This window comes from Erigeron canadensis, chromosome 7 (assembly GCF_010389155.1).
Source record: "Erigeron canadensis isolate Cc75 chromosome 7, C_canadensis_v1, whole genome shotgun sequence".
In the NCBI taxonomy this organism is placed as follows: domain Eukaryota; kingdom Viridiplantae; phylum Streptophyta; class Magnoliopsida; order Asterales; family Asteraceae; genus Erigeron; species Erigeron canadensis.
The window spans coordinates 34,103,875-34,129,917 of record NC_057767.1 but is presented as its reverse complement, the minus strand read 5'-3'; the positions used below and the strand labels follow the sequence as shown (position 1 = coordinate 34,129,917).

General features: G+C 33.6%; 3 protein-coding genes and 1 long non-coding RNA gene across 5 annotated transcripts; 3 read left to right on the top strand and 1 right to left on the bottom strand.

Annotated features, from left to right (window-relative positions):
* The first annotated feature begins 333 nt into the window (after positions 1-333).
* LOC122606780 lies at positions 334-7,124 on the top strand. 2 transcript variants are annotated; one of them, XR_006324993.1, is made up of 2 exons: positions 334-553; positions 6,132-7,124. It is a non-coding gene; the product is annotated as an uncharacterized LOC122606780 (long non-coding RNA). The 2 variants fall into 2 exon arrangements; XR_006324994.1 differs by lacking the exon at positions 334-553 and adding an exon at positions 5,610-5,896.
* A 344-nt stretch (positions 7,125-7,468) lies between these two features.
* Positions 7,469-10,649, bottom strand: LOC122606776 (CDT1-like protein a, chloroplastic). The gene is made up of 7 exons (XM_043779633.1): positions 10,342-10,649; positions 10,026-10,145; positions 9,671-9,914; positions 8,332-9,009; positions 7,990-8,191; positions 7,817-7,907; positions 7,469-7,718 (listed from the first exon to the last, which is right to left on the bottom strand). Exons 1-7 carry the CDS (start codon positions 10,647-10,649, stop codon positions 7,661-7,663), a joined length of 1,701 nt encoding a protein of 566 aa, XP_043635568.1. The 3' UTR covers positions 7,469-7,660.
* Positions 10,650-12,006: 1,357 nt separating this feature from the next.
* LOC122606774 (autophagy-related protein 9) lies at positions 12,007-18,802 on the top strand. Its single transcript, XM_043779630.1, has 10 exons — positions 12,007-12,177; positions 13,437-14,083; positions 14,350-14,670; positions 15,344-15,566; positions 16,043-16,222; positions 16,309-16,515; positions 16,938-17,015; positions 17,272-17,342; positions 17,445-17,555; positions 17,702-18,802. The coding sequence occupies exons 2-10, from the start codon at positions 13,509-13,511 to the stop codon at positions 18,528-18,530; spliced, it is 2,595 nt and encodes an 864-aa protein (XP_043635565.1). The 5' UTR covers positions 12,007-12,177; positions 13,437-13,508; the 3' UTR covers positions 18,531-18,802.
* A 3,767-nt stretch (positions 18,803-22,569) lies between these two features.
* Positions 22,570-25,824, top strand: LOC122606775 (protein KINESIN LIGHT CHAIN-RELATED 1). Its single transcript, XM_043779632.1, has 2 exons — positions 22,570-24,529; positions 25,378-25,824. Exons 1-2 carry the CDS (start codon positions 22,650-22,652, stop codon positions 25,571-25,573), a joined length of 2,076 nt encoding a protein of 691 aa, XP_043635567.1. The 5' UTR covers positions 22,570-22,649; the 3' UTR covers positions 25,574-25,824.
* Positions 25,825-26,043: the final 219 nt, after the last annotated feature.

The window sequence follows — 26,043 nt, the reverse complement described above, 5'->3', positions numbered from 1 at the left end:
AGTGGTTACAACTATGACTTTTTCCGTACAAGGTTTATGTAACACCCGTCGTTTGGACCCGTCAACGTTACGTGACTAATAAGATTGAAACAAGTCAAACTTTGGTAAAGTATGTACTTTTGTGAAGAAAATCTAAGCGCGTGAATAGTTGTTGGAAACGTAATTTCAAAACATGTTTTATTGTGTATGCGAAAGATTTGAACAAGTCTTAAGTCAAAAGTTTTAACTAAATGAATCATTTCACGAGAAAAATCCGAACTAACCGCGAGAGTATTTTTGTGGAACAAAACCCTCCCACCCTTCCTTCCCACCTCATTTCTCCCTTCCCCTTTCTCTCTCTACACTCTAATTTCCTCCCCCTTCTCTCTAAGAAATGGTAGAGATATTCTTCTTCATCTTCTCTCTCTAGATCCTGCCACTATCAAGAAAAACAAGCAAGAGATTAACAAAAACATGTTATAATAATCTTGAAATGCAACCAAGATCGCCCCTCCTTGCAAGATTCAAGTCTTCTTCTTCCTCAAATTTCTCATTTTCGGATTTTAAGCTCAAGGTAACGTTTGGAATACAAGTTTACTTCCTACTAGCTTAAATCACGTTGTTGTATGTCTTAGATAACTAGATCTTTACATCATTTGGTCAAATCTTTGTGTTTCGTCAAATCTAGTTACTTAGGGTTTTGAAAAGAGGGGTTTTGATTTAGGAAGTGAGTTTGTAAAAAGAGTTGTTTTCTACACTTATTTATACTTGTCTTAAGTTGTGTTAAAGTTTGGAGCTTTGATCTTTACGTTTGATTGGTCATTTTTGGTGTTAAAATTAGTTTTTGTAAGGATCAGACCCGATATGCGCCGCATCTCTGAAAGATGCGCCACATATTTATCTCAGGGGTTTAAGGTCTGATGCGAGAGTAGGATATGCGCCGCATGAGCCTCTGGTTGCAAGAAAGACCTTTCATATTAAAAAGAGGTACTTTTCTCTCTTTAACCCACCTTTCTTCCGCAAAAAACAGTGACGGACTAACTGACTGGGAGTCAATGCTTGTTATTGATGAAGTTTCTGAATAACTTGACACACAACTAGAAGATCGAGGAAAACGTAAATAGATAAAATTATATATATATATATATATATTTGTAATTTAGACGAATTTTGGTCTTCCATTTTTCACCTAGCTGAGTAAATACTTTTTCCACCTCAAAGGCAATTTTTTTGGTCCATTCATCTCTGTTGTTAAACTTTTTCAAAGTAAGTTGACCTCGATTCTTAATTTCTTGAATTTTCAAAGTCGACAATAGTAAGCTTCAAACTTAGACAATTTGCAAGCATTTGTAGAATACAATCTTGTTGTACATATAAAACAAGTAGTATGTTATATATTTATAAGTAAAATTAAGATATATATTTAAGAAGTATTATAAAAATATGAAATGAACTGCGTATTTAAAAAGCCAAAGAAAAAAAGAGACAGGGAAATAAAAAAAATATCATTGAAAGTGATGGTCGTTATCCATAAGGAAAAGCCAAAGAACAAAAACGCAAGAAAAAAAATCCATTATAAGTGATGGTCGTTATCAATAAATTAAAGGTATATAACGTACAGGCTATAATGACAATTTTGGAAAAGGAAATAATATGTGTTAGGTGATGCAGAAATATATTGTATTGTTTCCGGGTTGATAAAATTTTAAATAGGCGTATATAATTGAAAAGTGAAGTTATAATTATATTTTAATAGAAAATGTCATATAGATACTTACCTTAAATATAAATATAAATAAACTTACAAATAAGATGATTTAACCTTAAAAACTTTAAGACAAAAAAAATCATAGAGATCGCAAATACTTTTGGACAAAAAAAATCACAAGCGCAAATCGAAGATTAAACCCTAAAAAATATCATACGCAATTCGAAGGATGGAAGATGAACTTAAAAAAGTGTTACAAGACGTTGTACGATCCGAATTTTCAAAGCTAACATAAGAGTTTTAAAGTGCGAAATCTAATGAGTCAGAAGTGTTAGAATTCAAAAGTTTAGACGTAAATGATGAGTTCCGAGATTGTTAGATGAGAAGTTAGTAATCTTGGCACAACAAAAGAAAGAGCTAATAGAAGGGCTAAAGCATAAGTTTTCTGGTGTTCGACTTTATTCGGGTGAGCAACTTTGTTTGAGCATAATTATTCATTGTTTGAAACAAACAAATAAAATTGAAAGAAATCAGCTCGACATTGGAAATAATTATGAGTATTAAAATAATGGTCAAATACTTCCCTAATTTCTTTTCTTTTCTTTTTTACTTTCTCAATACAACATTTTTTAAATTAATCTTATAAAGATTATTTGCATAGGAAGATATTCGCATGTTGGGACATACAACACTGTCCTCTCTGACGATGTAGGATTCAAACAGATATGTGGTAACATTAACAAGCCACCCGTTCAGAAACCACCTAATTAATTACATAACAATATACTTTGAAAGCATATGAAGATTCTACGCTTGATCATAAACTTCATGATAAGTTCAAAGATTCTGGTATCATTGAAATCTTCACTGCAGCTTTTAAACACGTCAAGGCAAATCTGGCCATCATTGTTGATATGACCACAGATTGTCGTTGAAATCCCGGTTGCACGATATTGTTGATATTGATGAGATTCAAAATCCCTGTTGCAAAATAAAAAACTATTCAAATTTATATTGATTATTGATAATCAATATTGTGCAAATTGTGCAACCGGGATTTTGACAACAATTTGTGGTCATATCAGTAATGATGGCTAGATCTGCATTGGCATGTTTGGAACTACGATGAAGATATTGATACCACAATCTTTGAACTTCTTTTGAAGTTTATGATCAATCGTTTTAAAATCGACATATGCTTTCTGAGTATATTGATATGTAGTTAATTCGGTGGTTTTCTAAACGGATGGCTTGTTCAATGTTACCACATATAAGTTTGATTTCTACATCTTCAGGGAGAGGACAATGTTGTATGTCCCAATAGGCGAATATCTTCATATACAGATCATCTTTATAAAATTAATTTTAACAATATTGTATTGAGAAAGTAAAAAAGAAAAGAAAATAACAATAACTACGAGAGTAGTTGACCATTATTTTAATACTCGTAATTATTTTCAATGTCTATTATTTCTTTTAATTTTATTTAAAATGTTTCAAACAATGAATAATTATGTTCAAAAAAGTGGCTCACCCGATTAAAGTCGAACACTAGAAAACTTATACTTTAGCTCTTCTATTAGCTCTTCCTTTTGTTGTGCCAAGATTGCTAACTTATCATCTAACAATCTTCGGAACTCATCCTTTATATCTAAAATTTCGGGTCCTAACAATTCCGACTCCTTAGCTTTCGTACTTTCAAACTCATCGGTTAGCGTTGAAAATTAGGATCGTACCACGTCTCGTAACACATTTTTAAGTTCAGCTACCATCATTCGAATTCCGTCGGATATTTTTTAGGGTTTAATCTTTGATTTGCGTGTGTGATTTTTTTTGTCGAAAAGTTTTTAGGGTTACATCATCTAATTCGTGGGTTTATTTATACTTATATTTAAGGTAAGTATCTATATGGCCTCTTTTATTAAAATATAAATATAACTTCACTTTTCATTTATATACATGCATTTAAATTTTTATCAACATGAAGACAACACAATATATTTCAGGATCCCTTATTTCCTTTTCTGGAATTGACATTATAGCCTGTATATAGATCATATTCTATACCTTTAACTTATTAATAACGACCATCATTTTTAATTAATTTTTTTCCTGCCTTTTTTTCTTTGGTTTTTCATTTGTGGATAACGACGATTACTTTCAATGAAGTTCTTCGTTTTTCCATGTCTCTTTTTATCATTGGTTTTTTAAATATGCATTTCGTTTCATATTTTTATAACACTTCTTAAATATATATCTTATTTTTACTTATAAATTTTAACATACTACTTGTTTTATATGTACTAGAAGATTGTATTCTATAAATGCTTGCAAATTGTCTAAGTTTGAAGCTTACTATTGTCGACTTCGAAAATTCAAGTAATTAAGAATCGAGGCCATCAGGCCAACTTTGAAAAAGTTTAACAAGACAGACGAAGAGACCAAAAATATTGTCTTTGAGGTGAAACATGTATTTGTTCAACTTGATGAAAAAATGAGGACCAAAGTTCATCTAAACTACAAAAAAAAACAAAATATTCTTATTACATATTTTCATCCATTAACGTTTTCCTCGATCTTCTGGAAAATTTTTTATCATGTGTGTCACAGAAGCTGGCGTCCACAGACCACAGCGACTGGGTCAACAACTTCATCAATAACAAACGTTGACTTTCTGTCACTGGCCTTTGATTAAGAAAGGGGTTAAGTGAGTAAAGTACCTCTTTCATGCGGGAGGTCATTCTTACAACCAGAGGGTCAACAAGATGCTTGTAAGTGTTTATATATCACCCAACGCCTCATTGAAAACTAAAGAGAAAAATCTTGTGAAGGGCACTATGTGAGAGAAAAAAATAAGTTTCTTTTTTGATCTGAATCATTCAAATTCATAGACAAATTGATCTCAACCCTTTAAACTAAGAGTCAAACTCTTTAATATGAAAGATCTTTTAAGAAGTTGTGCAGCTTCTCCCATTTCCTCAGTAAAACTCCCATAACGAAATATGAACTTCCGTAAAATCACAAACTCAATCATGATACCAAATACAAAATTCATCAAGCAATAATCTAGTAAGATCCGTTTCTAGATCTTTCACCATCGCTATTTCTTTTCCTTCTTTCCCTATTTATGGGGTTTATGTTTCAATTTTATATTCTTCTGGGATCGAGGATCATATGAATTCTATAAGTTGTTTTGAAGTATTGTTTCACTATATAATATGAAGGAGTTTGATTTTATAATCGATGTTCAGAGATTGTTTCATCCAATTATATTAATAATTTAAATAAATTGATAAATTTATCATCTGTTGCCCCTGCTTGAAAAAAACCAATATATCAATTTGCTTATGAATATTATTATGCATTAATTCACACGAGACATAGTGTCCGCGTGTTGTGACGGTGAGATGGTGTGGTGATAGGTCAAATCATAGAGTATGATAGCTAAATGCATTACCCGTACGGGCTCCGCCATCGGATAAAAAAATTCGTCGAAAGTATATCGAATGACATCTCTAATGAAAGATAATGAAATTTTAAGAACAACCATACAATTTTTATAATTTATCGATATACGGTTTTTGAGATAAAAGATTTTCAATGAATTAGAAAAATAAAATGATTTATGGATGAGAGAGAAAAAAAAATAAGTGGTTGAAATTTGAGGAGAGTATAAAAAAAATAAGTGGTTGAGATTTAAGGTTATTATATGTACATCGGGTAGATATGTTTAAATTAGTGAATAAAAAATAAAGGTATTTTGGGTAGTTCAAATAATATTTAAAAAAAAAAAAAAAAAATGTTTTATAAGATAGTATTAGATGTGATCCAAGGCTATATAATCACCATCATTTAACTATTTCTAACAAAGTTTTGTTTTTCATGTAACAAGTTGTTTGATGGAAAGCTTGAATAAAAAAGAGGTGTCAATTTCTGGTCTTCTTTATAAAAGGTTATGCAATATATTGATTTGTACATTTGGTTGTTCTTGATTGATTGAATTTTTATAGAATCTAACCGGATGGTGTTTTCATTTCAAAGATTTGAGGAAGTAACATTGTATTCTATCATTCACAACTCAGAAGAACCTTTTTTGATGTAATGTAAGGCATAATTTTGACGTTTATGGGACACCATTAATTTCCCAAAGGTACAGATTTGCTAGCTGAGAGGCAGTCCAAAATTATTCTTTTGATGCCCATCAGGCAGGTAAAGTTACATGAACAAATGAGGAACTAAATTAAATCATCATCATAAAACCTTTAAGTATTATATCTTTATAGAGGAAGTTGGCAGCAGTAAATCTGTAATACCACTTCTCTTTTTTGCATACACAAGTACAAAACATTTGATCCATTTGTCGTTTTTCATAATGATCCCCCTTCCCGATATGCTGGCAACAGATTTCTTTTGTGGTAATGATGTCATTCTATATAAAATTTAGGTACTAAATTGCCATTGTGGAATTGGGGTAGACTATGCAGCTATAAACTAAGGTCGATCTTCAAGAACAATGTATGAATCTGTAACTGGTGGTAATGACAAGAATAAAACATGGTTCAAATAGCTTGCTTCTTCATGCTCTTGCTTAGATGTGGAAAAATGGGCGCCGGGCAGTTTGGGTAATAGGTCAAAACCAGTCAATTTTAGTAACTCGGGTCAATAACCAAACATTTTACAAGTAAATGTAGAAAAGGGGATGGTTTGGGCAATGGGTCCAAACGTGTAGTTATAGCTAATTTTTTAATATATGATTATGAAGATACTTTTTGCGTAGACTAGCATGTACGCATTTCATACATTTTGCGTCAATTCCAAACCATTTGACTTGTCTTATTTTTTAACTATGTTTTTCTGAAATCAGTAGAAACTTATAATCTCGTTGGTCAACGATATTACTTGATTGATTGAAAGAAAAACAGAAGAATGTCAAAGAGTTTGGGTAACCCTGCAATTCTTTCCCCCCTGCTCTGTGAGATTGCTGGATCACTTTAACATTTGGTTAATTTGATCGCACATCATTGTATCTTCATCTGAGCGGTGTCAAAACATGCTTTAAAGGAGTTCCATCAGTCAAAGATAGATCTTCCATTTTTATTTATATTTTCCAAATTGAAGCTCTTTCAGGTAACTATGCAGACCATTAATCTTTGTTGCTTTGAAACAAGAGAACCTGAGTTTCATGAGCCAACACCCTTGATTCGTGTTCCACTGTATTTATATTGTGGCTTGGAACGTCTTTTGAAAAAGATGTCTTGAAAGATCGGCACATATGAGATGCTACAACCAGCTGACATTCAGGATTATCATATTCTATATGCTGAATTGACCCAAAATTGTTGGGCATTTTTGGATCCCTGAGTTCATTTGTTGAAAACAAGTACTGCTATTTATTTTATTGCAGACGTTTGTAAAGATGCAAAATTATAATTTTCCACATGATACTTGTTTACGAGTGAAAATTTGGTCAATGAGCCCATGTTATATGAGCTCTGGCATTTTGATAATGCCTACAAATGTTTTAATATGGCTGCAGCCAAGAGGGCAAGAGGTGCATGTTACTAGATATAAGCTTTTGGATAACAGTTGCAATTGGTTGACTCTTTGGAGTATGGTTATGACTTATGTGTTCATGTCTGCCAACTCTCACTGCTGTTCATGACTATGATCATCAGATAGCCTGCTTAACCATCTTCATTTAGTAACAGGGCAAACACGAAGTTCAGTTGCAAGAAAACACACCACACATGAGCAACGCAGATGATTACAAACATCTAAAACTCTAGCATCTACAAAGTCATAAAAGACTGCGGTGTAATCAAACTAGACTTCTGTATTAGCACCAAAAAAGAGACTGTACATGGAAACTGATGAACCAAAAACCTAAAAGCATCACCACGACTAATATGCGTTATATAAGAGAACTCATTTGGTATAACTAATCTGACAGTCTAATTTAAGTTAGAGGCTCTCTTAGTTAGCTTCTGATAATCTTGTGCGTATCAACTCCGGACTTGATAATTTATTAACACTGCAAATGGAGGAACATTTGTCAATCATTAACTATCAGTTATAAAAGCTAACTGAAAAGATGTTGTATTCAACATTTTGTAAAAATGCTGGACTTACCAGAGCAGAAGATCACCAGTGGATGCCATTTTCTCGCAGATCCACTCAGGAGCTAGCTCTTGTAACAATCTGAGCTGCTCATCAACTTCCCCTGTTTGTAAAAATAAGATTAGTTTTTTAAAGATTTATAATGATAAATAACATAGAAACTTTGACTGAGCATAAAGGCCTACGTCGGTCAACAATTTCCAATTGGCTTGAAATTATCATGTGCATAAGCTCTTCTTTTGTGATGACCGAACGGTTGATTGATTGAAAGTAAAACAGAAGAATGTCAAAGAGTTTAGGTAAAGCCGCAAGCATTTGTTTCCTCCATTTAGCTTGTGTGATTGCTGGATCCTTCTCCTCTATTGCTTTTCGTTCTTTTTCTTTTATCTGAGATAATTTAATAAGATCAGCTTCAGTACAAACTTTACTAAGCCAAACATATTCATTAACTAAAAAGATGAAGCACTTTTAACTGAGAAATGCAAGTAATGAGCCATAAAACATATAAATAGAGTTCCACGACTCACCGACTTGATGAGATCTTCTGAAAGAATATCGCGAAGATCATCATCATCATCATCAACGGATACCCTTTTGACCGGAGCTCTATTCTTCACAGGAGTGTCGAATGTTAGTGATTTTCTTCCACTTGAACGTCTGGTCAACTTGCTAGGCGCTGACTTACTAGGAGACATCATTGATTCATCATCTGGGGTCATAAAACACCTTACTGGTGTTCGTGTAGTCTGAGCAGGCGTAGCACTGAATGGTGTCAAAATAAGCTTTGCAGGGGTTCCATCACTGGAAAGATCCCCCTTTTTATCAAAATCAAAGTTCTTGACTGGAGTTTCAGGTAACTTTGCAGACCATTTTACCGTGGATGGGGCGGTTGCTACACAATCTACTTTGGTGGGGCTATCTTGCTTTGAAAGAATGCAAACCGTATTGACATTCTGGCCTGGAGATTCAGTCAGTCCCTGCAATTTTGGCTCTAAGCTAACAACATTTTGGCTTGAAGCTAGCTTTGAAAAGCGTCTCTTGAAAGATGGAGGCATATGAGATGCTACTGCAGGTAACTGTTCAGAAAGTGTATGTGTTGTATCCTGAACAGAGCCCAATTTGGGCTTTTGAATTACATTAGACAATGTCATTTGGCTCGATTGATTGAATGGTTCAGGTAAATCCTCCTCTGGAACTTCAGTTCCCTAACAAATCAAATCAGCAGCAGATTAATCACACAATTTTATTACATCTATAGACCTAAAAATACTATAGTTTAAAGTAAAAAACTTGGCAAACTCAGTTTTCCTTAACCAAATATAATAATCACAAATACAATGCAATACCTAAAGAGGATGTGAGGCAAATACTAGTGCATCAAGCAAACAAACAAACAAACTTAATATCTTCAATAGCATCACTGTATGCAGCATAGGGACATAGTATAGTAGTATCTATAAACTTTAAGAATTCATACCAAATAAGATAGCATAGACAATGATTTAAACTTGAGACATTCAAAACATAACATAATCAGCTTATAAAATACCAATCAAAACTAGATAATATACAATCTCAAAAACACAATGTATAACATAAATGAAACAGAACCTATCATCCAGAGACCAAAAAATACTATCGAAAACTTGACAAATTCAAATTGACAAGTATTCCTTAACACAATGCAATATCTAAAGAGTATAGGCCCAGAGTATAGTATCTAAAGACTTCAAAAAATCATACCAAATCCTAAAAAAGATAGCATTTACATTTCTTTAAAAACTCAAAGCAATCAAAACATAAATATATAATGTCACAAACACAATGTAATAACTTAAAAAAACAAAAATAAAAAAGATTAAATACCTCGGAATTCGATTTACAAAACTTGACTAGCCGAGATCGAAACAACTTGGTCAACCGAATATTCGCATTACCCAAGTCCATCATCATCATCTTGTCATCATTCTGAACAACACCAAAATCCAAACTCACAAGAAGATCCGGTTTCATACAACTAGTACGCTCATCACGAACAAGAATCTTCTTAATCTCAATAGCCTCCGGCAAAATAAACTTGATTTGGGCTAAATGACTATAACTAAACCTCCTATAGATATCAAGACACAACAACACACACATTACTTACTAATACTATCAAAACTTAAAACAATCATAACAAAATAATTCGATATCGAAATATATATATATATATATATACCTGTCTACTAAGCTTTCGACTTTTCGGCTGATGTTGGCGAATGTCGATGTCGAATTTTTTAATTTAAGAAGCCTGATTGATGATTGTAAGCTGTTGAACATCTTTTCCAAAATTTCATACCTATAGCAAAAAATTCACACTACAATTATAAATATAGCCAGCACACACACACATGTGTATATATATACATAGGTTATCGCCGGTGAGAACACTTCTAACGGTGAGAACACTTAAATATATATATATATATATTTATTTATATATAAATATTAAAAATCGTATATATATATATGTATATAAAGGAATAGAAACTTACTTTTCTGGAATTGATGTGCCCGCGCGTGGCTTCGGAGTTATCGGTTTGTTATCGGATCCGATTTCCAGATCTGAAGAAACGGAAGGTTTCGGATCCGATTTCATGAGCTTTTTGGCAGCTTCACGGACTTGACTGACAGACCGGAGCGATCGCTGGCTGCGCGTGAGATGCACTCGCGGTGGATTTGTTGGTTTTTCAGGCGTTTTGGAGCTCCACGCGCTCTCATTCGGCGTAACGGCGATCGACGCATGTGGCGATTTCTTTGATTTGAACGAATCGAAAGGGGAAGACGATGAAGAGGTGTTCATTTTTGCAGGAATTTTATCTTTTTAAGAGAGAAATGGGAAGATATTGGTTTTATACAAGATTGTTTGGCGCGAAAGATGAGGTGGAGGCTGACGTGTTCAAATTACAGCTCAGCTTTGGCGCCAATCTGACGTGGACGCGGGAGTGGGGTTTTTATCACTTTATGTAAATTCGTGATGTTTTGTTTTAGTGTCCCAGTTTTAAGGTTTTGATGTTTTTGTAACTTTTTCTCTTTGTAAACGAATATTTAACGAGTGATATGAAGAAATCACGTTTTTTTTTTTAATGTAAAAATAAGGGGAAAAAAAAAGACAAAAACATAAATGACCTCTTTTTTGTACCCAAAGTTTGAATTTGATCTTCTATAGGTCAGGATTTTTGTATATCCAATTAACCTTTTGTTAATTTATGTGGAAATCCGAGTTTAGATGTGTCTCTTTTTTAATAATAAAGTTCACACAACTAATTAAATTAAAGTTATTATTAATGGATGGATTTTACTTAAGTTTGAACTGTTTTCTACAACAAAATCTAGAAAAAGGTTGAGAAGCTATATAAATATAAATAAAAAACACACTTGAAAAGGTAAAATACCTGGTTATGCTCTTCTAAACAACTTTTCAACAAAGTTTTTAAGATGATCTAACTCTTTTCTCTATTATGAACTAAACCATAAACATAACCTTCAATGCAAGCTTGACTAGATGATTTCTGCAAAGTTAAAATAACAAACTATATCAATCACAATATTCAACCTTCTGAAAACTTTGAAACCCCCTTAGATATATATTACTCATTTTCTGACCGTTGGTATTCATATTAGGCAAAAGCCCTAATTTAGTATAATCTTTAATTTAATTAATAATTAGCCGTTGCTCTTGGAAAACCTAAAAACCAAAAACTCATTAATGGGCTAGACTTAAAAGCTCATTGGGCCAACAAAATTTCAGACCCAATACAATATGCTCCGTTTGCCTACACAAAATCTATCTATACCTAAACTAAAGTCTTTATCTATATCTACGTCTATATTATACGAGTATTAAAATATATTAATTTAATTAATATTATATTAACAGGAACAAACATAAGTAAATTACCATTCTCACGTCTTCGTCTTTGTTAAAATCATCAATCAAAGTGTTTTTAAGAAAAGCTTCTTGGACTATAAGAAATTTATTTTTTAAATAAATTAATCAAATATCAAATATATATTTATACATGAAAAAAGTATAAAAAGTTTTCTTTTTTGATATTTTCTTCACGCAATCACAAACAAAGATTTCCCTGTTATTCATCTTTTCTGCTTCCTTCCTTCTATCCAATTTCTTTTTTCTTTTTCTTTTTTTGTGACACAGTATAAAATCAAATACCATTTAATAAAAAAAATCAAATATTTTTTTCACTTCAATTTTTACAAAATCAATTTCTGGGTTTTCTTTATTAGGGTTTAAAGTTTCAAAATCTTGATTATAATCAATAATCTACAAGTGGGTTATTAGCGGTGTATTTTTTCTTGGATTCTAAAAGGTAAAGTTTTAATCTTTACGATTATTTAATAAAACTAAGTAAATGTTTACTTGTTTATATTGATGCCCAGATGAAATTGATTGAATCTTTGATGTGTGTTTGGCCCAAATTACAATTGGATGATTATATTGTTACAAAGTTGGAAACTTTATGTTAATGTTACATGTTTCTTGAACTATTGTGTAGTTGATTTTGTCGTTTCTTAATTTTTCGGGCTAATTATGGTTATTGAGCTGATGTTCTATGATATTAACTTGATTGAATTTTGGTTGGTTATATGTATTTGTAATCAATTCAAGTTGATGATTATAATGGATGTATTTAGTTAGTTTGACTTTCTTTCTTTGAATTTGAAGTTTATATACTATTAGACGACGTTTTGGGTGTCGTTTGGTTTTGTTTGGGTGAAAGTGTAGTACATGAGGATTTTAACAAAGTGCATTTTGGGACATGGTGATTGTTGTGTGTAAGAAAAGAGCCAGTATGTAATTAGAAAACGTTCGAGTTGGTACAAGTATCATATAATGACATACAATGAGTAGACATAGAGGATGTTTAGCAATTTATGTTACAGGCGAGTTGGCCCTTTGAAGTTTAAAGCAGTAGAAATTTGAAATTGTAGGTTGATTTTTTACAGTTTCTGGATTGATGCATTGCATGATAGTCTTCAGTCATTTGGAAATCAGAAAACGTTCTGGCTGCAAGTGAAGCAGTATAACGTTCTCTGCGATATGCCTGATAGTTTTATGTGTTTTTTTATTCTCTACATTCATTATGCAATCGTACAATTAGTGAACAAAACATTCGGATATCGTTTGTTGTTATATCTTGGAAATAGAGGAATAGAAATTTGCATAGCAATGAAAGTGCCAAGTTACAGTTTTACATGATGTACCGGCTAGAAAACCGTTAAGAGTCTCTTATGGTATTAGTGGTATATTAGATTTTGAAGAGCAACTGAGTATTGAGATAAATAATAGTTATCTACATATCTCTAACTTTAGTTTTATTGAGAATATTTAAGATTAAAACTGTGAAATTTGGAGGAGCAAATAAGACCTCTCTTTAATTGAACTGACTATTGAGATGAATGTGAATAACTTGTTTACCTTAACCTGAACCAACTTATAATTTGATACTTTAAGCGCAATACTTACTTTGAGAATGCACTACCAAACACCGAATTTAATATGCTTTCGTTTCATTCTCAATCTAATATATTACTATTATCCTTATATAATTTTTATCCTCATTTTCAGAAACTTGGGGTAAATATATAACGTCTTTGGGGGATGGATGACCTGCTGTTGCATATTTGTAATCTTATATAAATGATGTTCGGTGGGCAAAAGGGCGCCACAGCACTCCACCATTTGAAACAAAAATTGCTTGGTGAGTCATCTGTTACAACATCTAGTTACGATGTTCCCCCAGAAATTGAGCTTTCTGATTACCAACGGGCCCCAAGTCCGGGTAGTGAAAGCCCTTCCGGGCTTCTTAATGGTGAAAGCTTGAAAGTTGAACCGATTGCCGATTTGGATTTATTCTTTGAGAGACTTTATAGCTACTATTGTGAAAAAGGTCTATGGTGCATTATCATTAAGTGGATTGTTGAACTTTTAAGCCTTGCTTTTACCATATGTTTCTCGGGTTTTTTCTTGTTAATTGTTGATTGGAATGGTCTACGAAGAGCAAAATGTGGGATGGATGCAGTTGAATCTGGGATAAAACCATGTGATCTTGCTACGGAGGCTCTTCATGAACATCCTTTGACCCCTCTAACGACTTTTAAAGTTGTGATCCTTGGTTATCTGGGAATTACGTCCGTCTATTGGATCTTTTGCTTTCTAAGGTTCTTTGTACAGCTGAAGGATACACTGGACATACGGCAGTTCTACAAAAACAGGTATTTATCAATGTGTAACCAAAATTAGGGGATGTTTGGATATGTTTTTTTGAATGTAACAGTGGCAAATTGGGTGGGTTGGGTAACCTGGTCATAGCAAACAATTTTAACATGGTTTCATACGGGTCAGGTCGAGTTGGGCAGACTTTGGTGAAACATAATCATATATCACTTTCAAAACACATATCCAATCACTCACTTTGATTAAAAATAAAAGGTTAGTTCTGTTGATCTCAAAGTTTGCTTGATCTTCTTTATGTTGCAAGTCTTGGTGTGACTGACAATGAGATGCAAACCATGCCATGGGCATCAATTCTTGAGAAGGTTGTTCGAATTCAAGAATCACAACAGTTATGTATGGTCAAGGATCTTTCTGCTCATGATATTGTGATGCGATTGATGAGAAAGGAAAATTACTTGATTGGAATGTTGAACAAAGGGGTTCTAGCGTTCCCGGTCCCTTTGTGGGTCCCGGGTGCAGGTCCCTCTGTCAAGAAAGGTCCAAATGGTACACGTTATTGCCTAATGCTGACTAAGACCCTTGAATGGACTTTAAATTGGTGCATACTGCAGAGCATGTTTGATAGGTACTCTCTCTCTCTCTCTTCTCCCCCCACCCCCACCGCAGCCACCCAAATTAATTACTTATGAATCTGGATTGTATTTATAACTTGAGGTGGCAGTTCTGACACATTAACTCATGAATTGGTCGATTCAAACATGATTAAGTCAAATGGTAAATTCAAAAGGTTTAGCTAAGCAGGAAATAGATCGAAGGACACCCAATAGTGTATTTTGAATCCATACAATCCTACTTAATTCCTATATTGATTTTTATTGTAATAACATGTTTTCTGTGATCATATAGAAAATATCAAAGGTAGATTGTTATTGTAAGATCATATCTTGTCAACTGTGTCCACCCTGATTTGAACTTCTAAAAAAGTATCCTGTTTTGACTCATTATCCTACCTGCCTGATGTGTCCGTTTTACCACCTTTATCCATAACCATGGGTGGGACGTATAGTTTGTATTTTGAAAAAAGATATTTCAGCTCAGTAGTGTAATTGTGTAAAGAAAATGATTCTAACTTTGTCTTCTGGTGTATACCTTGGAAAAGTATGTTATAGTGCTTATCATGGTTGAAAGTTCTTGCTTTACCAGTAGAGCAGGACATGATTAGTTGATATGTTATAGATTTAACTTTTAAAAGAGGCAGCATATAGTTTATAACTAAATGGATCTTAAACCTTGTGCAGAAACTTTTGCGTAAGAAAGGACTTTGTTAGTGATCGCAATACATTAAAGAAAAGGCTAATGGTTGTTGGAATTGCTATGCTTCTCCTCTCTCCATTTCTGGTTGTTTTTATGCTCGTGTATCTTTTTCTAAGACACGCCGAACAGTTCTACAATCATCCCAGTACAGCTTCATCTCGAAGATGGTCAAATCTTTCAAAATGGGTATTTCGGGAATTTAATGAGGTAATTATATTGCCCTTGCTTTTTTACTGTTTCATCATTTTTATGCTGTTAATCTGTTAAAGTGGTGGCTTTATGGACGACTTGTCCATGTGATGGGGCAAATCATGTCACTTTTTTGTTATGAAACATGCCAGAAACAGAATGGGTTGACAGGTCGAGACATTAAGTTAACCTCTAAGACCATCTTGTCCAAAGTTTTCAGTTTTTTATGAACTAGAGCTGCGATTATTGTTAAAAGCTCATAATTACAGTGACAATCTGATCTTTGGACTAGAATGATTTTGAAAGTTTTATGCACTATTTATATTCTGGACGATTTTTTTACCATTTGGACCATATTTTCTTTATCTGTTTGTTGGACTGTTTGACTTGGTAAAGAGATAAATAACCTGAATTGACCCATTTGTACACAAGGTCGAAGTTGCGTCTCCTTTTTTAAACTTCTATGATATGTCTTGAGATTTTCTTTTGTTTAGGTCGATCATTTGTTCAAGCACCGTATCAACAGCAGTGTTACGCATGCTTCAGACTACTTGAAGCAATTCCCATCTCCTATTCTATCAATAGTTGCAAAGTTTGTATCTTTTGTTTCTGGTGGCTTTGCGGCAATCTTGATTATCATTGCCTTTCTCGAGGAATCTTTACTTGAAGGCCATGTAACGTCCTCTTACATGTTATTGTAATAACCTGAAAGGTAAAATCATGATGATCTCACTTTTAACTCTTGTATTTATGTTTCCAGATTTTTGGGCGTAATTTGTTTTGGTATGGAGCCGTCTTTGGAACAATCACAGCCATCAGTCGAGCTGCTGTGTCGGACGAGCTTTTAGTACTCGATCCACATGGGACTATGTCACTCGTTGTGCAACATACTCATTATATGCCTAAAAGATGGCGAGGGAAAGAAAACACTGAGTTTGTACGAGTGGAGTTTGAAACACTTTTTCAGGTACCTTTTTTGTTAGAGGTTGCAAAAATGGGTGGGTCGGGTAGCATGTTAAAGCAGGTAACTTCTCATTGCTAGCTGGGTTGGGTTAATCCAAAATACTTCTGTCCAAAATTTGTAATTATTATATATGATTTTAAAGTTATTTTATTCGCTTATCCCAAATTTCCAATAATGGAATTTTGAAAATGATTTAGCCGATTTTATGCATTAAATTCACAAATTGGATGGATGACTTTGACTAGTTTGGCACTTCCACCAATTTGATCCATTTTGTTTAAACTATTTTATATGACTTCATTTAATCTAGCTTTAGTTGTGCGAGAACATGTGAACGGGTCCAGATTGTTCCTCTACCTTTTGACACACCTTAAATCTTTTTTCATGAGTATGATGCTGACGTGGCAATTATTTTGCTATTTTAGTATACTGGAAAGATGTTGCTAGAGGAGATGGCCTCAATCTTCCTAACTCCGTTCTTGCTCATCTTTATAGTACCAAAGGTATGTTAATATCTACACAATTTACATCCTAAGTTATAAGTCTAGAATATCTGGTTAATATAATCTCTAATGTTCCCTATAGACAATGAAATGGTAAAATCTTTTGCACCCATATCCAATACAATTGGCTTATTAGGAACGATAGTAATGGGTGAAAACTTTTCAGAAATGGATTTTTCTTTACCTTTTTCAGTCTACATGTGATGGAGATTATAATGTTAGTTTGATAAATAAGAACTTTCGGTCAATGGTGCAGAGGGTCGAAGATATATTGCAGTTCATTTCGGACTTCACTGTTGATGTTGAAGGCGTTGGTCATGTTTGCAGGTTTGTATGCACTACGGTTTCTAGCTTTTGTGTTTAAGTTACAGTTTAATATATCTCTAGTTAACATTAACGATTAACAATATAATATTCATTTGTTTACAGTCTTAGTTTATTCGACTTCCGGAGACATGGTAATATCAAGTATGCATCGCCCCATAGCTCATCATATAATTATAGAAGTTCCCAAGGGAAAATGGAGAAGTCTTTCCTAAGGTATTCCTGAGTCTCAAATAATTCTAGTATTGTTTTCATGTGATTAAAACTGCAACTTTGATAGGACAGCAGGTTTAGAGAAGTGTCTAAAATGTCATTGGAAAATTTGTTTTTTTATGGATCGTTGGTTTTATGATATTTTGCAGCTTTCAGAGTAGTTACCCTTCGTGGGAACCGAACACAGATGGAAAGCAATTTCTTTCAACCCTCAAGACATTCAAGGAGCAAAAGTTTCAAGAACAGGGTATAAGCCCGGGTTACATAAGCCCGAACCAAATGCCTCAATGGGCTCAAACCTTACGAGGGCAAGGTGACCCAAACAGTTACTTTTCTAGGGATATGAGCCCATACCTCTCAAAAAGTAATTATCAATTGGATTGTATGTGGCTTATTGATCCCGTTCAGACCCATCCATACATTCTTGACTGGTACTACACTTCTACTCACCATAATCATCATCATAAGTCAGTCACACGAGACATAGAGTCAGGCCCGGTTGATCTCGAGGAAAGTATGCCAAACGTTTGGAACCCACCCAACTTGGGTCACAATCCGGTCCAATATGACGAGAACTGGGGAAGCTTTTTCGAGGACCGATCTGGAAGTGCTCTAGAGGCTTCGACATCTGCTCCGCTTCTACGTGGAAGTGTTCTACAGCATCACGACTCGGGTAACATGGGGCAGACGGGTAGGAGCCACTGGTGGGCCAGGGATGGTGGCTTACCAGGACCAGGACCTCAAACAAGCTTTCTTGAACCACCAAATTTCTTCAAGCAGGATGATTTCTCAGACTGCCGTGATAATTTCTCAGACCGAAGCTTTGAAGAACACGGTCAAGCATCGTTTGACTGGAGACCCTCAAGTGGGTTATCGAAAACATTTTACATGGACGATGTTGGAGGAGGAAAGTTCGACCTCCCTTTTGATGATATATATGAAAGACGTTCTGAAAGCCCGCCAAGAAGCCCTCAGTAGGAGCTCTTTGCATATGTTAAGATTGATAGAATTCAGACCATTCTGTTTGTGGTTTGAATTTGTTGCAAAGGAACTCATAAACATTCTTTTATTGTATATATAATTAGGAAAGTTTAAAGTCTAGAAAACTTTGGTTTGGAAGGTGACTAAGGGTACAGAGTCACCTTAAAACTAAAAATGATGTAAACAAGAAACCAGTTAACAAAACTGATTTGTTGATCTCAAAAAATTTATGGTCTTAATTGAAGCTTTTTAGGAAATGTTTAATGTCATCATGTCATCTTTCATAAAGGAGTTACTGTGGAACAGAAGTCCAATTTGGCTGCTTTGTTTATACAGTAGTTTCAAGGCTAGAAGAATGTTTATATTTCGTTTTAACGGTCTTTTGATTTATATATTTCATAATAAATATATTTGGGATGCTAAGAATTGAAGTTTTGTTTTATTAAAACTTTTATCTGATAGATAGATGGAAATATGGAACGTTTGCAAGTGGTTTTTTCAAGGTCTGATTGAAGAACCATTTCGAAAAGTACTATCCATTTAGACATACATGAATAAATCCTAGAGCAGAAGAATAGTCACTTTTTTTTATTTTTTTTATTATTATTAATTTTTCTGTGTGTGTGTGTATTTTTATCTCTTGTAAGAAATGGAACATCTAAATCAACTTTTCGACTATTTTCTTTCATAATCTACAATACTTGTACGTCATGGGTAAACCACGTTTACAACTTCAATGATTTCTAGAAAGTCCATACGGTTACAACTTACAAGAACCCAAGCCACGTCGCTATTCAACATGGTCGTTCGTCAGTCCAATCCCTGACTAGTTCGTTGTAGATTAGAGACCAGTTCATTTTTTTTTTATATTTATTTTTTTAAAAATGAGTTAGTCCATGATCAAATATGCCATGAGTCAACTTTTAAGTCTTGTTGATATGCATCATCACATTGTTGAGATCTACACTCAGCAAGAGCACCATAAAAGCATTGTTTTTTAAACTCTAAGAGCACGTTTGGTAAGGAAAAATTCAAAGGAATGAAATCAAGCAGAGAAATAAAATGTAAAGAAATGAAATTGGTGGAGAAATACAATAATTTCTTTTGCTTGGTAAACTCAGAAAAATCAATAAGGAAATCAACTCCATTGTTTGGTATGAAACCAGAGAAAAATAAATAAATTTAAATTATGCTTTTTTTGTCGGTGCTATCAATCCTTTATAACAAAAGTAACAATACTATAAACAAAGTAATCATCAACTATCATGGATTCGGAACATTGCTAGGAAATATTCTATCCAAATTTTGTTCTCCTTCAACAATCATATTTTACATTTCTACAGATATATTAAAATGGTTGGGAAAGAATTAGAAAATATGGTTTTCCTTGCAAGAACAAACTTCTTTTTCCAGATCTCATATTTTGCAAATCTCCAGATTTGATAAATTAGTTAGAAAAGAAATGGAAAATGTGGTTTTCGTTGCAATGATAGACTTCTTTCTTCAGATCTGATAAAATGGTTGTTGAATGGAAGGAGATGCAAAAGAAATTCGGAAAATAAGTAATTAAATTAGAAGGCATGTGAATAGAAAAGTTCCTAAATTGGTTTTAAATGAAGTATGTAGATGGTGAAATGTGTTGTGTACGTGATTTCATTATTTATATTCCATATGATTTCATTATTTATATTCCATATTTTGTACTCTACCCCATTTCTCCCAAAAAAGGCACGGAGAAATTTGCCATATAAAATCACATTTCTCCTTGTTTCTCCACAAATTGGATGGAAATGAAAACGTGAAGAGGTTGATTTCTAGGGAAATGTATTTCTCCGTGTGCCACAACTCTTTAGCCAACCAAACGAGGAAAATTGAATCATTTCTAATTCTTTGGGTCCAATTCCTCCTACCAAACATACCCTAAGGTCTAAGCGGGTGCTACCTCATTGCCCTATATTTGTTTCTATGTCTCATTGACATAACAAGTTTCATGTTGACTTTTATCAGTCTTGACACTGACAGAGTTATTCACCTAAAGACTTTTGTTAATTAAAGAATTTGTTGACTAGTGATGCAAAGTCATTTTTATTAGTGAAAAAGTGACTTTGTATTGATAAACAACCCGCTTACTAACCGCTTGCAACAAGTGCTAGAACATTGCCCATTATCTTTCGGACCTAATTAGTATTGGCGGAATTTAAATGTAGTTAAGTGACCGTGATGTTCAAATTTGCAACCGCTTGCGACCGAAAGATCTTTGTCGGACAGTCCATTCTAATAACTTCAATGTCAATGTAGTTGGGAATTCTATAAGTTGATATATATATTACATCGATCAAGAAACAACTTAAATTCTTGCAACCAATTTCTTGGATATTTTGCTAAAACTAAGATTAGTTCTTTGTATTATCTCAAAACAAATTCATTAAAGGGTCTAACAGTTAGTGATTGTAAAGTGATCCTACCCAGTACAAGAATTAATTTTACAATTTTAAATCAATAAAATAATTTAACGTACATTTTCTAACTATCATTTAGATGACTTGTTTTTCACATAATTCATTTTTTTTACTTAAATAATATAAAAAATGTAGTTTTTGTCAAGGCGAGAGGTATTCTATCTCTAAAGCCATGATACCAACTATCGGTATTGTGGCATCCTCATTCCTTTTGTTGCGGTACAAATCAATATAAGCATAAAACATCCCAAATCGGTATGGTGATGCCGATGGAAAAAGAATCGGTATTGTTACACCTTGCTTCTTTGACTTTGCATTGTATATGTGTTAAAACAATGCTTCTTTGACTTTTGGTACCAAAATCTACTCTAATTTGATTTAGGTTTGATATCGTTTTAACAATGATAAGTTTTCATTGGCTTTGTCTATTATAAATTTTGACAAATCGATAAGGACCCCCTTTATCTTATGGGAGATGATTTTTACAAGAATTATTTTGATCCATACAAGGAACTTAAACATGAAATTACCATGTTACCCTTAAGTTTGTTTACTCATATCTTCGATGTAGACATGTAATGCTTAGAAAGTTTGAAAGTCAAACACCACCATGATTTTCTCATCTGTTTTTAACTTATTTTCACTTGACTGATAACCAATCTACTCCGTAATATATGTATATTTTAACATCTACTGATTTACATGATCAACATGAATACGTGATAGAAGATAGGTATAACATTAACAATATATGATAAAACCTCTTCCTTTTTTCTATAATCAACACAAGTTCATCAAGACACAACATCGAATTCGCATAGTTTTTCAACATACGTCAACCAAAGCCTTAGATTTTGTGATTACGTTTTCACTTTTCGAGTACGTCTTGTGGATTTTTGCTCTTAATTTTTGAATGTTTTGATACTTGAGGTTATTAAGGGGAGATGATTTGTGAATGTATAGCGAGTATCTGAACCTACAAAGCTTTATAAAAAATAGTATTCAGTTATGTGATGATGATGATGTGTGGGACGAGTAACTATGTCAGAAGATGATGAAGAAGAAGCCGCCTCCATGAGATTTTGAACTTTTCAAAGGATTGGGCACTTTAAGTAAAGAGGGGTTGATTATTGTCATCTAATCTAAAAAATACTAATTATTATTGTCCACTAAATCAATCCCCAAATTATGTTGATCTATCTTAAGTTACCTTCAATAGTAGCAGTAGATTGGTAGAGATGTGTAGAGTACCAGAGATATGTGGAATAAGATTTTTATGAAGAGATGTAAAAGTAGTACAGATAAATTTTACATTAGGGGCATAATTGGGATATCGAATTATTTTCCTTGTATGCATCAAATTGTTCCGTGTAAAAATCACAACCCTTATCTTATATCATCATCAAAATAATAAAATATTAAAGCAAATTAACGTAGATTGAAATATTATAAATAGTTGAACACATCATCGAATTTTTTTACTTTTACTTTTACTTTTATTTTTAATTTAATTTTAGTTTTAAAATAAAATAAAATGTCCCAAATCGCAGATATTCATTTTAAAGTCACTACACTTGCCTAGGGTTTTAACAAGGGTTTCACCTCAAACTTTCAGTTCATATTTCTGCAAAAACATTATTTGATCCAAAATCACACCATGAAAAGAGCTTCATCAAAGCTTATACACTCTCACTTTCATAACAATCACCTCAAAAAATCATCATCATCAATCTCTATTTTCTCCAAAGATTTTCATCACTTTTCATCACTTCCATCCACTAATCAACAAAATAACAAACACCCATCAAATGCCCACCTCAAATCTTGCATAAAAATCCAACCTCTATTATTTTCAAGCCATTTTCATGAAACCCCATCAAAAGCCCACCTCAAATTAGGCTTAAAAATTCAATCTTTATTGTTTACAAGACATTTTAGCCAATTTCTTGAAACCCCATCAAAATTCCATGTCAAATCATGCATAAAAATGAAAACTTTATTGTTTTCAAGAAAGTTAAGCCATTTTCTTGAAACCCCATGTCATAAGTTTACTACCTTGGTTGACCCACAAAAGCCCTCTTCAAGACAAAGAAAAACCAAAGAAAGGTCAGAAATTTTCGACGAATTTGAGGCTGCAAAAAGTTCTGAAGAAATGGTGAAAGCATTTGAGAAAATGCAGACTGTTTTTGATGAAAATGAACTTGGTTTAGCTTGTTTGAAAATTGGCCTAAAACTCGACGAAGAAGGTGAGTACCCTGAAAAAGTTATTGAGTATGCTAATCGAGCTTTGAAAATATTCGATGAAAATGATAATGACAATGATGATAATGATAATGATATGTCTTTACCTCTTGCTATGAATTTACAACTGTTGGGATCTGCTTGTTATAGTTTGAATAAGTTTAATGAAAGTTTAGGATATCTTAATAGAGCTAATCGGATATTAGGAAAGTTAGAGGAAACGATGGATAGTAATGATGGATTTGAAATTAAACATGTGTTACATGCTGTTCATCTTAATTTAGCAAATACAAAGAATGCAATGGGTAGGAGAGAAGATGCTATTGGTAATTTGAAAAAATGTTTAGAGATTAAGGAAATGACGTTGGAGGGGAATAGTAGAGAGCTTGGGAATGCGTATAGGGATATGGCGGAAGCGTATGTTGCACTTTTGAGTTTTAGTGAAGCGTTACCGTATTGTGAGAAGGCTATGGAAATACATAAGGTACATTTAGGGAGTAATTCGGTGGAGGTGGCTCACAATAGACGTTTGTTGGGGGTTATATACACGGGATTAGAAGAGCATCAAAAGGCGTTGGAAGAAAATCAGTTGTCACAAAGAGTTTTGAAGAATTGGGGTCTTAATTCTGACTTGCTTAGAGCTGAGATTGATGCAGCCAATATGCAAATTGCCTTAGGGAAGTTTGATGAGGCTATTAATACTCTGAAAAGTGTAGTTCTTCAAACTGATAAAGAAAGTGAAGACCGAGCTTTAATTTTTGTATCTATGGCAAAAGCGTTGTGTAATCAAGAAAAATTCCCAGAAGGTAAACGGTGCTTACAGATGGCATGTGGGATATTGGACAAGAAAGAAAAGTCTTCACCTCTAGCGGTTGCTGAGGCATATATGGAAATATCAATGCAATATGAAACAATGAACGAATTTGAGACTGCAATTTCTTTGTTAAAGAAAGCCCAAAGTATGCTTGAAAAGATACCACAAGAACAACATTCAGTGGGCAGTGCTTCTGCTAGAATCGGGTGGTTACTTTTGTTGACAGGTAAGGTACAAGAATCAATACCTTATTTGGAAGATGCAACTGAAAGGTTGAAAGAAAATTTTGGTTCCAAACATTTTGGAGTCGGGTATGTTTATAATAATTTAGGGGCAGCATATTTAGAACTAGATAGACCTCAATCTGCAGCACAAGTTTTTGCATTGGCGAAGGATATTATGGACACTTCACTCGGGCCTCACCACGTAGATTCAATTGAGGCTTGTCAAAATCTTTCAAAAGCATATAGCGCAATGGGAAGGTATGCAACTCAAATTTGTCTTTTAATATAAGTGTGCATTTATGAAACTCATTATGTGATCCTGGATTATCAGTATCAGATGATAAACAATGGTAAAACAGGATGTAGGTGATAGTGTTACGTGCTTTTCTTGTTTGAAGTTGTAATAATTAGATCATCACTTACCCTAGTTCGTAGAATTTTGATTACTTGAGAAACTAATTCTTAAGTTGATCCATTTATTAATCCATACAAAAATACAATATATCTGTATAAAAATAGACACATATTGTGAGATGAGATTAATGATCTCTCAAATTAGCTAAAAAAAGGGATGTTTTGTGAATTCGTTTGATATTTATATTTGGTGCCACTGGTATGAATACTTGTAACAAGTGAAAGCAGAACGGGTCTCTGGTTTGTGTTTTGGAATTTATTATACGATTATTGCGACCTGGAGTTAATAAACATATTCTGCTTCTGATTATATGATTTTCTTTTTTGGGATAATTTGTTTCGCATCATTGTGCAACAAACACTTTGAAAAATGGCCTATCCCATTCTACAAATAATGTCATGAATAAAGTCATTTTCTGATGAATTCCTTAAATTATCAGAATTTGCGAAACACTTAAATATCTGATTGTTGTAACTTACAAGTTCAAATAAGCAGAAGTACATATCGTTCAAATATTATTCTCTACGTCACATTTTGTTACAGGGTGTTATCAAATTCAAGTCTAAACAAACCATTAAATGCTAAAATCAGATAGTTAAGTAGTCTTAGAACGCAAATCCAAATATCCCCTGATCTGTTTAGTTTCAATTTTGTATCTGGATTGGTGTCTTATTTGGTTCCTCTTATTCAGCTATGGACTTGCAATTAACTTCCAAGAAAAGGCGATTGATGCTTGGAGAGGGCATGGACCAAGTGCAAATGATGAACTCAGAGAAGCTCAAAGAGTCCTTGTGGAGTTAAAGGTGAAAGCTTCTTGTGAACCCAAAGATAAGAAGACGTTGCCTGAGCATCATGGTAGAAAAAGAAGTTCAAAATCAATTACATAGATATTATTAGACGAAGCATGTGGAAGAATATCGACTTTGCTTTTCCTTTGGTGAGCTTATCAACCTCCGTTGCTCTATTCATATAAGCGTCGGCAGGATCATTAGTTTTTTGCTTATGGGCTCTGGTAAAGATGATCTGATTTACGAATTCTGATTAATAATTTATAAAGGTGAATATATCCAGGCTTGTGTTTAGACTTGTTTTCAAGAATTATATATTATTCCCGTGGTTTCAATGGGTTCATTCTTAAGCCTATTTAGCAACATACAGAGTTTAATACTTGGTCAAAACCCGGTCAAACAGGTACAAAGATTCTTTGGATTCCTATAGTTGTCAGTAGACCTGGCGGGCTGGGTTCTTTTGGTACGGCTGGTCTATGGGCCAAATACGGTGATTTTGCATTTGGCTGCTTGTTATGTAGCTAGAGATGGCATTGTGACCGGGTTGGGCAACGGGTAACAACAGGTTA